Here is a 16,937-nt window from a genome sequence, read left to right on the forward strand (position 1 = left end):
ATCCATCAGTTTTGCTCTCTGTTTTTCATATTTCAAATTTTAACTTCAGTTTGCCACATTTTGCGAGAAGGAAGTGGGCGAACTTCCCTTTGGGATGACAAGGGCCCCTCAGAGGCAGTGAACTAACACCGTTTCGCTCTGTTTCCCAACAGTTGTTGAAGAGAAGGGTGTGAAGATGAAGCTGACGGTGACAGACACGCCAGGATTTGGGGATCAGATTAACAATCAAAACTGGTATGAGAGAGACCTGATTGCTGCTTCACTTCTCTTTCTTGGGGAAAGGGGCTGCACTAGGAGTGGAAACAACACAACCGTTAAAAGTGTTTCTGAGGTGTATGTGAAACATCCGTGGGGCTTCTATCTTTTGCCTTTATAAATTGGGGTTTGCTTCCGGACAAACTGTTTATCAAACATTCTTCCTGATTTGTTTCCAGGGAAATTGGACGCTGTCCACTATTTTTGAGCATTTGTTCAAATTTCTTTGTAATACAACATTGCATCAAAGCAAGTGTCATCACACACTTTCCAGTGCATCCCCCCCCCCACTTTCCTTAGTGCACAAAGTCCAATCTTTTTTCGGGGGGGGGTGCAGATGCACAAGTCTTCCCAATTGACTAGAGCCACACAACCTGAATTTGCCACTGTGTGAGCATAACACACCTGATTTCTGAGTAAATGCACAAACCAGAGCCTTCTACTCCAAAACTGTTGCTACAAGGATATGTGCATGTGAAACTTTCTTTTCTTAGGGGTGATTCTGAACCAGGGGTAGGCAACCTAAGGCCCGTGGGCCGGATGTGGCCCAATCGCCTTCTCAATCCGGCCTGCAGACGGTCCGGGAATCAGCATGTTTTTACATGAGTAGAATGTGTGCTTTTATTTAAAATGTATCTCTGAGTTATTTGTGGGGCATAGGAATTCGTTCATTGGTGTTCTTTTCAAAATATAGTCCGGCCCACCACATGGTCTGAGGGACAGTGGACCGGCCCACAGCTGGAAAAGGTTGCTGACCCCTGTTCTGAACAGAGAGGTGATGGCGGAAGGGTGTGCTTAACCTCATTTATACTGCAGAGTTTCTCTACTCCAAATTATTCCCCACACCACTGCCTGTTCTCCTTGCTCCAGAGTTCCCAGACATGGTTTTCCTCTCACATGCCAGGAGAGGAGCAGCTTAAAGGGAGAATTTCCTCTGAGCATAAGAATCACCCTCTCTCCTTCCCCATAGCTGGGACCCAATCATCGAATATATCAACGACCAGTACGAGCGATACCTGAGAGAAGAGATCCTCATCAACCGCAAACGGAAGATCCCCGACACCCGAGTCCACGCCTGTGTATATTTCGTGCCACCAACGGGCCACTGGTAAGCCCTTCTTGCAAGGGAGGCAAGTACAGGTGATAAGAGTCATCGTTTTCTCCCTGACCTCACCCACTTTATCTATGATGGTGAAGAAGATCTTGCATTAAAGATACTCTTATTTCGTTATCATCAGGCATACTTGGGTGTGTTGGAATTAGAGAGAGAGAGAGAGAGAGTCTAGTAAAACTGCTGGTGGAAAGGATAAAGAAACTTTTTAAAAAAATAATAATTTATTTTTCATTCATAAAAATCCAATGGAGGCCACATGAATAAAATACCAAATCATAATACAATCAAAAAAGCCAATTAATCGGATATTTTTGAATGACTTCCCATGTTCCGGCTATCAGGAGTTGATGTTATTCCTTAAGGATAAATCAAAATGTTTATTTGGCTTTACGCCCATCATGAAACACAACACAACAAAACAAATCAAATAAAACAGCGGACTCGTACAAACCACAAGTAGTATAACACAGTTCACAACTCACAAGGACAGATATTAGCCGTTCATAAAAAAAAAGTTTAAGATTAAGATTAAAAATTTTAGGCACTACACTAAAATCAATATCTGATGTCATTATAGAAAATTCTTATAACTATCAATAATCAGCTAACATTCCATTCCGTCTCTTGTACGAGAGGACGGCTGTTAGGAATTTAGCAACCTGTAGGGTAATATAAGGATCCACATCTTGAAGAACCCAGGCAAGCTGTAGGTCTACTGGTTTGTCAGCCATAGGCTGGATTATGGAGTTTAGTATACTAGCACGGGCTGAACTGTACAAAGGGCAGATAAACATGACATGATGTAGAGATTCAGATGTTTTCGTTTCACAAGCACACATAGAAGGGACTTGGCCCTTAGTGAATCTATGTCTCAGCACGTTTGTTGGAAAGACATTGAACCTAGCTCTAATGAAGGCATATCGGTGAGACGCGGCCATAAGCAAAGTTAAGTAGGACGGAGCGCGGTAGATAGGGGTTATGCCGAAATTTAACGGCGAGCAGGCTCCACCACCAGCTACGAAATTTTGGTATAGCTCCACATCATCCAGCCTTTGATTTATACACCTTTTTCCTTAAGGATAAAGAAACTTAAGTCTTAGTACTCGTAGCAAGCAACCACAAGCTTACATGTAGCCGTCATGGAGTCAAGAGGTTAAGAAAAGGATGGCCCATGGCAAGAATATGAAAAGCCTGAGAGAAAACCCACAGACAAAGTTACTCAGGAAGGAATCAGCCAGGGAAGAGTAGGCTGCCTTTCTGTCTATCACCCCCACCCTCCATCGGTTCAGGTAACATATTACAAGTGTTGTCACTTTGCTTGCAACAGAGTGTAGGGCACGACTGGGGTCCTGTAGCCCTCCAGAGGTTGTGGGAGCCTGTCTCCAGCGATGCTGGCTGGGGCTGGTGGGCATTTGCAAGGCCACAGGTTCCCCATTTTCCCCCCGAGTCGAGAAAAAAAACAGTGTAGACACTATGAAGTCTGCTTTTGGAAATTTATATTAGGCCTCACCCTGCCCATTGGTGTGTCTGGTTTGAAAGTCTTTGCTTTTTCTACTTCCATTCTGTAAGTTGCTTTGAGACCCCTTGGTGCAAAAAAGTAATAATTGCAGGAAATATAATAAATAATCATAATAATGTCCATCAGCTGAGCCTGCGGGCACCACATAGAAGCACATTGGGGCTGACTTGGGCATACCTTCATACACGCCAGGCATGCCTGTCACTTTCAGTTAAAACAAACTCATAAAAATGGCTGCCAGGCTCCTTGTCCCCCATCCCCTCCTCTCCCTCCGTGTGTGGGTACCGTTGGCCCCGTTGCTCCTTTCCCAACATCTGTCCCACAGCTGCTTCCTCGCCATTCTCCCTGCTCCACCCAGCATAGGTGGGAGGAGAAAGTTGCATTGAGGCCAAGAATCCACTGGCTTCCGAGAGAGGAGTGGGCTGCTGGAGGGTGGGGCAGGGAGTGCTCTCAGTCACTGAGGGAGGTGAGAACACTCCCAGGACACCTTGCTCTAGCAGTGGGCGTGGGCTGAGAGCCGTGGTGTAGTGGCAAATCCAGAAGGACGTGTACTTCTGATAGTCACAGCCATACCCCCTCACAGCATGCCCCCTCTAAGATTATATAATAATTACATAATTATTAAATAATAGCAGTGAGGGATGCATTGCAACAATCAGTGCAGATCTCCGTGTGTTGCTGAAATATACTCGGAGTCGAGAGTGGATTTCATGCTCTTTATTCAGCTCATAGTGGTGAGGAGGAATGGAAGTTTCCCCAGAATGTCTGCTTTATATACATTATTTACACAATGGGCCCCACGTGATTGGCTAATTCGGGATTCACCTGTAGGCCAATCAGGTTGCGGATTCACTTCCACCTGGAGCTGGATTGGGTGGCTCCTGTGGACCAATCAGACTGCTGCATTCTGGACCCTATTGTTCTAGGACCAATCAGACTGCTGCCTTTTGGATCCTATTCAACTCAGTACATAACAGTTGCCTTTCGGCACCTGCATGGGCAACTGATTTTGAGTGCTCCAATATCTTCTTTCGGCACAACTTTGGATGTTCCATTGTATGAAACAGAACATGCGCACTGTGCTCTTGAATCTGGAGCACCCCTTGTGTTTTCAGTGTTCCTAAGTGCTTGGCTTTGGAGCATACAGAACAACTCCTTGGCGTTCTTCCTGACGCCTTCTCCAGAGTGACCCTAGGAGCCAATCCTCTGTGACCGACTCAACTCCTCTCACTCTGATTGGCTCTAATCAGCACAAAGATTGACATGACTTCTTCTCAGTGGCTTAAAAAAGAAGAACCCCCTCCCCTTTTCATGCTGATTGGGCAGCTCTGGGGCACTGGAGACAGGGATCCTGCTACAAAAATAGTAATGGGTCTTGAGCTTCCCATGACTGCATCACTGGCTGGGAGGCAAAATAAATGGCCATCCCTCCCAGCACAGCCCCACTGAACACCCTGCAGCCAGCTGCCCCCACACTCCAAAGCTTATGTTTTCTCTAGAGGTGATTCCAATGGGAAGTTGTGCCTTCTCTGTGCTATGGGCCCCTTGCTTCTGTCAGGATGTGGCTTCCTGCCAAAAGCAGGGTTTGCAAGCGCCATGGTGAGGTGATCAGCAGTATCCACAGATCCCCACACAGTTTGATTTCAAACCATGCAGGAGGAAGAAAAGGAGGAAAGAGGTGGAGGGGGGAAAGATGAGTGGGGGTGAGGTTGGGTGGCGATGTTTCTATTTTACTTACTATATGTAGGGTTTGGTTTGGTGTCAGCGTTGCTTGTGCAGGTTCCTTGCAGTTCACTTGTGTTCCTTCGGTGGTGAGAAAGGTTGGGGCTAGCCTAGGGTGTGGTTGTTCATTTGTGGTTGGCTATGTCAACAAATGAAACTGATTTGTAAAAATGTTACATGGGGGGGGGAATGCAAGAGAGAGACATTGCACACACTCTTGTAAATCAAGAAAATCTTTAATAAAATAAACCATGCAGGAGGAAGGAAAAACACTTGATGACATCAGGCGATTGACAGGAGGGTGGCTACCTATCAGAGGGACCTGCAGGGTTCAAGGAGGGGAGGGACCAACCCAGTAGCCGGATCCAGTTCCTCATCCCTGCCCTGCGGAGACTGGCCTGTTTCCTTGTGCCCCCCCAACCTCAGTCTGCCCTCAGCCAGCCCTCACCTCCCTTCCTGCTCATTTACAGCCTTGGCTGCTTCCTTTCTCAGTCTTGGTTGTTGCCCTTGTAAAGTTCATCAGGAGTGATGTGAACAGGGGCCAAACTAGAATTGGTTGGCTCCACCTGTCATTGGCTCTGGCTGCACCTATTGTTGGGCTCCCTGCCTTCCATGCTCCCAATTCCAAAGGCCCCCTGCCACCCCTTGCCTTAGACCTCAAGAGCCCAGGGCACATGACTCCAAGCGACAACTCTTTTGCAAACACCAAGCATGCAGGCCAGTAGACTTCCAATGGTACAAAGAAGCCCTTGCTCAGATTTCTTCATAGCATGATATTGGGAAGGAGTCAAGGCTGACTCTTCTGTGTCAGTGGCAAGACCTTCTGTATCAGATTTTCGTTGTTTAGTCGTTTAGTCGTGTCCGTCTCCTGTGACCCCATGGACCAGAGCACTCCAGGCACTCCTGTCTTCCACTGCCTCCTGCAGTTTGGTCAAACTCATGCTGGTAGCTTCGCGAACACTATCCAACCATCTCATCCTCTGTCGTCCCCTTCTCCTTGTGCCCTCCATCTTTCCCAACATCAGGGTCTTTTCCAGGGAGTGTTCTCTTCTCATGAGGTGGCCAAAGTATTGGAGCCTCAGCTTTAGGATCTGTCCTTCCAGTGAGCACTCAGGGCTGATTTCCTTCAGAATGGAGAGGTTTGATCTTCTTGCAGTCCATGGGACTCTCAAGAGTCTCCTCCAGCACCATAATTCAAAAGCATCAATTCTTCGGCAATTTTAGGCTCCCCATTAAAATTAGTTACATGAGTTTACGGGAAAGAGCAATCCGTTCAGAGAACACTGATTAGCAAATGGTCACGATTGAAGAAAAGCATGCAGCCCGTCTTGATTTATCCACCTTCAGATTAAGCTGCAGCTCAGAAGCAGAGAGCGGCGTCTTTCCTAATAAATCCCATCAGTAGCAGCCACTCTTGTTTAGTTGTTTGCCAGAAAATGGATCTCCAGTTTCTCAACACGTGGGCTTTTGCACACAAACGGACAGAATAATCTCTCTTGGGCTGGCAGGGAGATTTCGCCAACTCAAAGCAACTTCAGACTTAAATACTTGGATTAAATGACACAACAGACCCTGCGAGTGTGATGGAAACTTCCAGCTTCCTCAAGTAATGGGCTGGCTGGGTAGTAAGACCAGGTGACATGTCACAAACACACTCCCAGCATCCTATAAATCTTTCCGCAAGCGAGATGGGAACCTTCTGAGCCCTTCTGGCAGCCGAGACATTGGCTCCATCCACACAATGTATTTAAAGCAGTATCATACCACTCTGGCTTCCCCCAGGGAATCCTGGGAACTGTAGTTTATTAAAGGTGGTGATTGTTCATAAGGAGACCCCAATTCCCCTCATGGAGCTGCAATTCCCAGAGTTGCTTGGGAAGAAGGATTGATGGTTAAACCACTCTGGGAATTGTACCTCTGGGAGAGGAATTGCAGCTCTCAGCACCCTCAACAAACTACAGTTCCCAGGATTCTCAGGAAAGACATGACTCTCAAAGTGTGGTAATTGTATGGTAAGGATCTGACCTTATACTTCAAGCCTAGAAGGACAAATACCCACCATCAGTTATGCAGGGTTGAAGGACCTTACTGCCCCTCCTACAATTAAACATATTTCAACATCAAATTTGTTTTAATATTTATTGGGACATTTGGATGGCTAATATTAACTGAGATAGATTTATTGATGGTCATTGTATTATTAATGTGGGCTGGTGGTTTATTTTTCTTCTTTTTTCCCTTTTTTTGTTAGGTTAAACTTGCAATAAATTTATTTTACTTTATTTTTAAGGGGTAACTTCTATAGGGCATTATCATCAAGGAGTATTGTAGAACTGAGGAATGTTATTATGTGTAAGCTTTCAAAGAGCAGAGCCCCACTTCTTCAGGTGCAAGGGGCATACAGTGGTACCTCAGGTTAAGTACTTAATTCATTCCGGAGGTCCGTTCTTAACCTGAAACTGTTCTAAACCTGAAGCACCACATTAGCTAATGGGGCCTCCCACTACCGCTGCGCCGCTGAAGCACAATTTCTGTTCTCATCCTGAAGCAAAGTTCTTAACCTGAAGCAGTATTTCTGGGTTAGCGGAGTCTGTAACCTGAAGCGTATGTAACCTGAAGCGTGTGTAACCCGAGGTACCACTGTATTCCCCTTCACCCCAGGCTGCAAAATGAGCCAGTGGAAGTGAAGTGGTTAGGGTGTCAGACTAGGACCTGGGAGGAGATCACAGTTCAAATGCACTATAAATGCAATAAATATATCAATATATATAAATGCAGTAAATGCATTTATATCGGATATAAATGTAGTCAATATGGCAATAGAATATAATGTCTTGAGCTGGCCCTTTACATGACTGCTGCAAGAGACTTCCTGTACTTCTCCCGTCAGGTTGCGCCCCTTGGATCTGGAGTTCATGAGGCGGCTCAGCAAGATCACCAACGTTGTGCCTGTGATCGCCAAGGCCGACACTCTGACCTTAGAGGAACGTGCAGAGTTCAAACGGAGGGTAAGAAGAGCATTGGTGGCAGCAGGAGGCAGTGGCAAAGTTTCCTCAAATTTGGGTTGCAATCCTAGCCCTGTATATCTGGGAGTAAGCCCCATTGAATCCAATGGGATTTGCTTCTCAGTAGACACAAGGGTGCTTCCAGACCACCTATTTATTGATCATTCATCCTGATTTGCTTGTAGGGAGATAAGAGAGCGTTGGCTTTTTAATGAGTTCCCATTCTGGTCTGTTTGCAGGGTTGTGTCAAAGCAAATGTTATCCCACATGCTTCCCAGGGCAGCTTTCTGTCGCTCTCCTTACTACGCAAAGTCTGACCTTTTTCAGGAAGTGGGTTTGTTGTGCAAGACCTCCCAATCAACTGCTAATTGCGCAGCCTGACTTTGCTATTATGTGATGAATCCTTCCCCCAAAATATTGATGGTCTGGAAGCACCCATGATTAGAATTGCACTGTTATTATTTTTTTATTTAGTTAGAAAGATCTATAGACAGCTTAATTGCAAAACTGGACTTAAATCCACACTTAACCTTTTGCCCTGCCCTTTCCAGGCACAGTACATGACACAGTCATTTCATTCTTAACAAAATATATATTTCATGTTCAACGCATACCCAATTCCAAATAGCGACATTTCTGACTAAACATTCGCTTCTGCACTTTGACAGTACAAGACTGCAGTCTCATCATACTGTGCACAATCGCATTTGTGTGCTTTTGTAAGAGAACAGCATGTGAATACTGTACAACCAAGTTGTTGTGTGATACGCGTGTTGTGTTACGCATACAAGGGTAATGTTTGAAGTGCATGCTTAGTTCAGCAACAATCGTGTGGTTATATCTCACTTATATTAGTTGTTACGATTGTAATATTCTCAGCAAGTGTGAATATTGTTGTATTTATTATTAACATAAAATCAAGGTCACACTTTGATTTTATATCCTATGTAAAGATTTTTAGCTGGTCCACCCTTGCTGGGGGGGCGGCAAAAACATTTTTTCACCGGCACCCAAGTCCACTCTCGGCAGCCCTTCTCACGGTCCCTGACGGCCCTTCCGATCTGCATGTCAGTCCAGGTAATGTGAAAACATGTTAGTTTGCTTTAAAATGCAGGTGGAACGAAACCCTCAAGTGTCTGTAGCACTCAGCAAGCATCTCTTTGCCCACCTGCACTCTGACATGGTGCAAACCAGAAGGAGCTCCTGTGCTGTTTGTGCGAAGTGGTGCAAAGTCAAGGCGGAAAGCGGGAGAGAGACCCTGGCACCCTGCAGGCTCCTCATGAGTATCACCACACACTGGGCTTGAATTTGCTTTGCTCACATAACTTTCCTTTGCCCTGGCCATGAAGAAGGTACATTTCCAAGTCAGCAAGGAGGAGTTCTGGTCTCAGTGCCAAAAACTTTTCTCTTGGCAGATTCAGGATGACTTGAAGGCCCACGGAATCCACGTTTACCCCCAAGAGGACTTGGATAGTGACCCCGATGACAGGCTTTTGAACGACAAAATACGGGTAAGTGGTGGCAATCTAGAAAGGGAGAAATTGACTAAGAGTTGCTTTGTGCTTTTTCTCTTTAATACATTGTTGACACTACAGCCGTACCTTGGAAGTCGAACAGAATCCATTCCGGAAGTCTGTTCAACTTTCAAAATGTTCGAAAACCAAAGCGCGGCTTCTGATTGGCTGCAGGAAGCTCTGATTCCAAAAATAGTTCGCAAACCAGAACAGTCACTTCCGAGTTTGCAATGTTCGGGAGCCAAAACGTTCGGGAACTAAGCTGTTTGAAAACCAAGGTACGACTGTATTCTCTCTTGTCTCTTTACACACACACACACACAGGTGATTTGTTTCTTTTATAATATTGTGTTGGAAATATTTGCCTTTTCGGAAAACAGTGCCCTCTGTTTGAATCAGCATTATGTGCCTTCAAACATGGCCAATCTGATTGGCTACATAGCATTGCGGCCCACTTCCTTTTGCTATGTGATCCCTGATTGACTGGGATTAGCCATAGGCCAAGTCTAGGGAGCAGGGTCCTCACTCTCAGATACATTCAGTTTGCTCTCAGTGAAAGCAAAATGTAAAGGATTTTGTGGTATTCTGACACACTCCCTATCAACGACGAAATCCCTGATTAGCCGTGTCTCATCCAGGATAAAGGCAGTTCAGTAAACAGAAGGAGGGAAACATTGGTTGCCTTGAGGTCTACCAGAGGGCTCAGGCTCTGAAGTGTCCCTCCAAAAGCAAATTAAAAGAAAAGAAATTATTTTTTTTAAAAAACCATTTTTGAGGATTCCAGTAGGAAATGGACGTGTGCTTTAGTTCAGCTGGAGTTCTGTGTTCTTAAAAAAACAACAACTAGTGTTTAGGCATGGTGGTGGTGCTAGCCATGTTGTGCTAATTTATTTATTATTATTTATTTCATTTCACAAAAATTACATATTGTTAAAAAAAAACAACGCAAAGATAATGGAACCAACCCATTATCAGCACCATCCACAGTCTGCAAGTACCAGATGTTCACTAACAAGGCAGGGAAGATGGTGTTCTGCTCCTTTAACAGCATCTGCACTTTTTCCACTTCAAGTGCTTTCCAAGAAGGGGGGGGGGACACCCTTGTTTTTCCCTGAACTGATGCCCCTCTCATTCTCTTAATCAGGAGAAAATCCCCTTTGCAGTGGTGGGAGCCGACAAGGAGCACCAGGTGAACGGGAAGAAAGTCCTGGGCCGCAAGACCAAGTGGGGGATCATCGAAGGTAAACCCTTCTGGACTGGGGAAGCCCTGGAGGAGAACTTGTCCACGTTGGAGGGAAGGGCTATAGTTCAGTGGTAGAGCATCTTACTTTACATGCAGAAGGTCCCAGGTTCAATCCCCAGGCTCTCCAGGTAGGGCTGGGAGGGACCGCTGCCTGAAATTCTGGAGAGCTGCTGTCAGTCAGTATAGACCATGGGTAGGCAACCTAAGGCCCGGGGACCGGATCCAGCTCAATTGCCTTCTCAATCTGGCCACAGACGGTCCAGGAATCAGCGTGTTTTTACATGAGTAGAATGTGCCCTTTTATTTAAAATGCATCTTTGGGTTATTTGTGGGGCATAGGAATTCGTTCATTTCTATTTTTCAAAATATAGTCCGGCCCCCCACAAGGTCTGAGGGACAGGGGACCGGCCCCCTGCTGAAAAAGTTTGCTGACCCCTGGTATAGACAATACTGAGCTAGGAGGACCAATGTTCTGACTCAGCATAAGGGCAGCTTCCTATGTTCCTATTTAAATCAGCTCTTTAGTCCAGATCATGAGGACTAGAAACTTACTTTCAAGGAAGGATCATATAGCTCAGTGCCAAAGCATCTGCTTTACCTGCAGGAGGTCCCAGGTGCAATCCCCAGCATCTCCAGGTAGGGCTGGGGAAGGGAGAGAGAAACCCCCTGCCTAAAACCCTGCAGAGCTGCTGCCAGTCAGTGTAAGGAATATACTGAGCTAGACGGCCCAATGCTCTGGCTTGGTATAAGAGAGCTTCTGCGGCTTTGGGTCCTCCTGCCAACTGCTCACCCAGGAGAGAGGCATCTGGGGGAGTCTTGCTCTGCTTCCTCTCTAATCTTAGGCGCAGAGTTCAACCTGCAGAGCATGGCTTTCCACTCTCCTCCCCACCACCCCACGGTGCATTCCACACTGACAGCAGCAATCTGCCCCATCCATGGGCCAGCATAGTCCTGTTACTCCCACCTGGGGGGGAAAGGATGCTGGCCAAAAGCAGAGGGAGAGGTGCTTTGGGGGAACAAGAATCAAGCAGGGGAAGTTTTTTCCTGCCTTTGAGCTGTATTGTCAGAGTGCCGTGCTCTCGTGCACAGAAGCACCCCTGTTTCCCAGGGATGTCCAGAATCCTCGCCCCAAATTAATCTTGTTTGCCACATTGAAATAAATGCTTGTGTGAACTGCCTGCAATAGCGCTAGATCCTGTTGACTGGCTTGCAATACTGTGATCTGACCCAAATGCCTCGCCCCCAAAACTGTTCTAGCTGACAGATTCTGCCCCAGTGGAAGTTTTCCAAACCATCTTCAAGGGCAGCCCCACGCAGAATGCATTGCAATCCACAGGGACATAGGAAGCTCCCTTATAGTACCAAGTCAAGCCATTGGTCTATCTCGTTCAGTATTGTCAACACTAAGGGCTGACCCAGACCTGCACTTACCCCCTGCTTTCCCCCTGGGATAGGGACGCGGGTGGCACTGTGGGTTAAACCACAGAGCCTAGGACTTGCCGATCAGAAGGTTGGCGGTTCAAATCCCCACGACGGGGTGAGCTCCCGTTGCTCGGTCCCTGCTCCTGCCAACCTAGCAGTTCGAAAGCACGTCAAAGTGCAAGTAGATAAATAGGCACCACTCCGGTGGGAAGGTAAACAGTGTTTCCGTGTGCTGCTCTGGTTCACCAGAAGCAGCTTAGTCATGCTGGCCACATGACCCGGAAGCTGTACGCCGGCTCCCTCGGCCAATAAAGCAAGATGAGTGCCGCAACCCCAGAGTCGGCCACGACTGGACCTAATGGTCAGGGGTCCATTTTATTTTTCTCCTGGGAAGCCCATCTTTACTGCTGAATTGGAGCAAATGTCAGCCAGGTTTTCTCCAGATTGATGTTTGCTCTGATTTAGCGCTAAAGAGCAGGTTTTCTGGGGAGAAGCAGTGGGGTGAAAGCAAAAGTGGTTGGATTCGTGATTTCTAGGCATGAGTCACACAGAAGTGTGGACGAGCCCTGAGTGGCAGCAGTTCACCAGAATTTCTCCAGGGTCTTTCTCGTTCCTACCTGGTGGCCCCAAGGAGTGAGATCTCCCTGCCTAGAGATCCAAGGGGAAAGGCAACAACTCAGTGACAGAACATCTGGCTTGCACAAAAGAAAGTGTTGGTTTCAGTTCCCAGCATCTCCAGGTAGGGCTAGGAATGCCCTCAGTCTGAAATCCCAGAACGCCCCTGCCAGTCCGTGAGGACAACACTGAGCTAGATGGAGACTTGCTCTAAGGCAGCTTCCTTTGCCTTGGAGGGCTCATGCCTTGAAGAGTTGCACAGATTGCGAGAATTCTGAGGAAGGGCCATAGCTCACCGGTAGAGCACCTGCCTTGCACACAGAAGGTCTCAGGTTCAATCCCCGGCAATTCCAGGTAGGGCTGGGAATGTCCCCTGCCTGAAACCCTGGGAAGATGCTTCCAGTCAGTGTAGACAGTATAGACAGAGAGAGGCCAATTGGTCTGATCCTGTATAGGTTCCTGTGACCATGCCAAGCATGTCATCTGCCACTGAGTTGCAGACATGTTGTCGGTTCACCAGGTTGAATTTTGATGTTGCTTCACCAAGTTTAGTTTTAACTTGCTAAAAGTTGCAGTTGTGGGTTCTGCACTGCAGGCCTCATCATTTGGGTGGTACTCTGCTGATTTCCCAGTGTGTCACTAGTGGGGATCGGGGTTCAGGGACTGGCCCAGCTCTGCTGTGTCTTGCAGGAAGATCTTAAGGGCTAAGTGAAGTTCCTGACCAGAACTGCCTTCATACTTTCCAGCTGTCTCTCCCCATCCCTCGACACCACCACAAACACTCTCCACTGGCTTGTATTTAGAAATCTGCTGCCCTCTGGTGTTCAGCAGTCTCCTTGCAGGCGTACCTCTAGGGAGCCTGGACCTTCCAAAGCATGGGTAGGCAAAGGCCGGGGGGGGGTGGCCGGATCCAGCCCAATCGCCTTCTAAATCTGGCCTGAAGACGGTCCGGGAATCAACGAGTTTTTACATGAGTAGAATGTGCCCTTTTATTTAAAATGCATCTCTGAGTTATTTGTGGGGCCTGCCTGGTGTTTTTACATGAGTAGAATGTGTGCTTTTATTTAAAATGCATCTCTGGGTTCTTTGTGGAGCATAGGAATTTGGGCATATTTTTTTCCAAAATATAGTCTGGCCCCCCACAAGGTCTGAGGGGGACAGGACCCCTGCTGAAAAAGTTTGCTGACACCTGTTCCAAAGCATTGCATTGTGATCTCCCGATTAGACCCGGCTCAGCAGCAGGTCAGCTGGGGAGCTGGGGGCAATGCTGAAAGCAGGAGAGAGGGACACTTTGCCTGATCCAGCAGGGCTCTTCTTAGCTCATGTTCCTACAAGGCAGCCTTCCTCAACCCAGCTGTCTTGGACTACAACTCCCATCAGCCCATGCTGTTTGGGTCTCATGGGAGTTGTACTCCAAAATGGCCGTGCTGGCTGGGAATGATGGGAGTTGTAGGCCACAAACATCTGGAGCCCCCTGGTTAGGGAAGTCTGCTATGAGATGGCATGGGACTGCTCTTTCAAGCTTTGGGTGGGGCGAGCAGCAGACACACCTGGCTCAGTCCATCCTTGTCCCCTTCTGACACATTTGCCTCGCTGTCACTGAAAATGTTCAGCTGTCATGTGCGCTTTCCTTTCAGTGGAAAACCCGGCCCACTGTGAGTTTCCTCTGCTGCGGGACCTCCTCATCCGGTGAGTTGTGGGAGCTGGAAGTCTTGCTACTCTTTTTACTTTTTTACAACAGGGCTCCCTGTTGAAGCTTTTGAGCATGACTGTCTGACAGGGCAGTGGGGGGTGAAATATGTAAATAAAACCAGCAGTTTAAAATATGTATACAGTCAAACCTTGGTTCCCAAACGGCTCCATTTTTGAATGTTTCGGCTCTTGAACACTGAACCCCTGGAAGTAAATGTTCTGGTTTTCAAACATTTTTCAGAAGCCGAACGACTTCTGGGGAGTTTTTTTTTCTTTTTTCTCCATTGACTTTGCTGACCGCCCTTTGATCCTTGGTTGTTGAATGTTTTGGAATTCAAACAGTCTTCTGGAATGGATTACGTTCAACAACCGAGGTTTGACTGTACAGTGGTGCCTCGGGTTACATACACTTCAGGTTACAGACGCTTCAGGTTACAGACTCCGCTAACCCAGAAATAGTACCTCGGTTTAAGAACTTTGCTTCAGGATGGGAACAGAAATCATGCTCCGGCGGCGCGACAGTAGCAGGAGGCCCCATTAGCTAAAGTGGTGCTTCAGGTTAAGAAAAGTTTCAGGTTAAGAACAGACCTCCGGAATGAATTAAGTACTTAACCTGAGGTACCACTGTATCATAAAACAGCATGGCTTATTAATATACAGGTCAGAGTGTTCATGCCTTGGCATGTTTCCTTCAACAACAACAAAGTTTTTGGCAGCTGCCGAAAACAGGACATCAAAGGTACCTGGCTAATACCAATGGGCAGGGAATTCCAAAGATACAGGTGTCACTGCACCAAACAATCAGTTCTGCAGATCAAAGGGGTTGAATGGGCATAGATGGGGTCAACCAAGATGACCTTGCTTTCTCAGGGCTCCCCAGGAGCCTGGAACTGGAATGTGACCATTGTAGGCCTTCTTTGTGGGGTGAGGACAGAGAGTCTGACAGATGGGGAAGGAGGAAGAAGAAGAAGAAGCACCCTCCCCATCCATCTATCTGGCCAGGAGGGAAGGGTCATTGGAAACCTTGACCTGCCAGGCGGCTCCAACTTCTCCTGCCTCTTTTCCTCTCCCTTCCCAGATCCCACCTGCAGGACCTCAAGGACATCACCCACAGCGTGCATTACGAGCAGTACCGCGCCCAGCGCCTCAACGAGAACAACCTCCTGGCCACGGGCGGCAAGCAGCTGGCCCTGAGCTGCCTCAACGGAGAGTTGGAGAGCCAACTTTGAGCTGCGGGGACAGCCTGGCCCCTCTTCCTCCTCTCCAGCCTCAACAGACACCCTCCACCAATAGCTTCAGTGGACTGATTCCCCTCTCCCTCCCCCCGAACCCCCTCTTCCGGGAACAGCTGGAGCAGAGTTCCTGAGCCCCCATCTCCGAGCACAAGAAGCAGCTCTTGACTGGGAAATCTCAACTTTGCTGCCGGGCGCCTTCCTGCCCCTTCCTTTCCATCTGCCTCCTGCTCAGCCTCACACCTCAGAGCAGAAGGACACTGGGAGGGCGAGAGAGCCCAGCAGCCCACCTTCCGCCTCTCCACCCTTGGCATCTCACATGGGCACCGTCCTTTGCCTTGGCTCTGCCTCTGCTTCTGAGCCAAGCAGTGCATGTGGCCTTGGGGAGACATCCTTGCCGCCTGTTGAGGCTGTCCTTGCCCCCTTCCAGACTCCACTGCTCTGTCAGGCAACCCACTTGTCCCAACAGGCCCTGGCAGAGCCGGCCAATTTCTTTCCTTAACCCTTAAATGACACCACACCCATGTGTGTTTCTTCTATGACATTTTTATCTCCAATATGCTGGCAATACTAGGACAGTTCTCCTTCGTATTCGTTGGTTGGCAGAGGGGGAGGGGGGAAGGCAGGTAGCAGAGAGCTTTTGAAGGGCCCGTAATGCATGAAAGGTTAAGCCCGCCATCCCTGAGGGCAAAAAGGGAGCCCCATTTCAGACCCTCCCAGGCTGGGGTTCTAGCAACTGTCATAGCCCACATGCGAAAGCAAAGAGAATCTTCTGGAGAAGTTTCCGCCTCCCAGTGTTCCTGCAGGACTTCAGACTGGCTCTTTGGACCACCCTCAGTTTGTAAGAACCAGGGAGGGGGGCATCATTTGAAGGCTATTTGCATCAAGCCAGGAGGCCAATAACTGGCTTGTACAATGAAAACGTCTGTGCTGATTGGAGCAAAACTCCCTCTTCATATCTCTTGCCCCAGAGAAGAGTCTGGGGTTGGGAATTAAGAGAAGACCATTTTCCAGCTGGTCCCTTGTTGATGCAGGAGCAGTACAGGACAACAGCGCCATCTCTTGGAAGGAGGTCAGCCTGCCCAGGCTCACGTTTTCATCCTTCTACTTTTATACTCTTGGGCAGGGGGCCTGTGGGCAGATTGTGCTTCTCCAGTTAATCCATTAAAGAGCAACTGTAGAAGGTTGTTGGGTTCTTTGGTTTTGTTTTGCCTGGCTGCTTTGAGACCTTCTCGAGGGTAAAGCTGGGGACCTCTCTCGGCTCACGGCTTGCCTTTCAGTGAGCCAATATAAGATGTTTGGTTCAAGCAGGGCAGCAGGAGAGATGGCAGATCATGCACACACTTTTTACTATTGGCTGCCCTACAAGGCTGTTCCCCCATCCCAATTGCTGCTTCTGTCCATTACAGGCCCCCGTGCCTCCTGCCCACTTAAGAAAGAAAGCCTGGTGATAGCGAGTAGCTCAGTTGGTAGAGCATGAGATGGTTACTCTCAGGGTCTTGGGTTTGAACCCCATATTGGGCAAAATATTCCTGCATTGCAGGGGGTTGCGCTAGAGGACCCTCACAGTCCCTTCCTACTCTACAATTCTATGATTCTCTGGG

At 47.9% G+C, this 16,937-nt stretch overlaps 1 protein-coding gene across 4 annotated transcripts in view; it reads left to right on the forward strand.

Moving 5' to 3' along the window:
* Positions 1-16,520, forward strand: part of SEPTIN12 (septin 12) — a 74,099-nt gene extending 57,579 nt beyond the window's left edge. For all 4 annotated transcript variants that reach the window (XM_053364426.1, XM_053364427.1, XM_053364428.1 and 1 more), the window contains 7 exons: positions 153-234; positions 1,226-1,363; positions 7,501-7,618; positions 9,031-9,126; positions 10,274-10,370; positions 14,047-14,098; positions 15,180-16,520. In XM_053364426.1, coding sequence (XP_053220401.1) covers positions 153-234; positions 1,226-1,363; positions 7,501-7,618; positions 9,031-9,126; positions 10,274-10,370; positions 14,047-14,098; positions 15,180-15,330 — 734 coding nt within the window. In that variant the 3' untranslated portion in view covers positions 15,331-16,520. The remainder of the gene's footprint in view (positions 1-152; positions 235-1,225; positions 1,364-7,500; positions 7,619-9,030; positions 9,127-10,273; positions 10,371-14,046; positions 14,099-15,179) is intronic.
* Positions 16,521-16,937: the final 417 nt, after the last annotated feature.

Source organism: Podarcis raffonei, chromosome 14, assembly GCF_027172205.1.
Source record: "Podarcis raffonei isolate rPodRaf1 chromosome 14, rPodRaf1.pri, whole genome shotgun sequence".
Classification (NCBI taxonomy): Eukaryota; Metazoa; Chordata; class Lepidosauria; order Squamata; family Lacertidae; genus Podarcis; species Podarcis raffonei.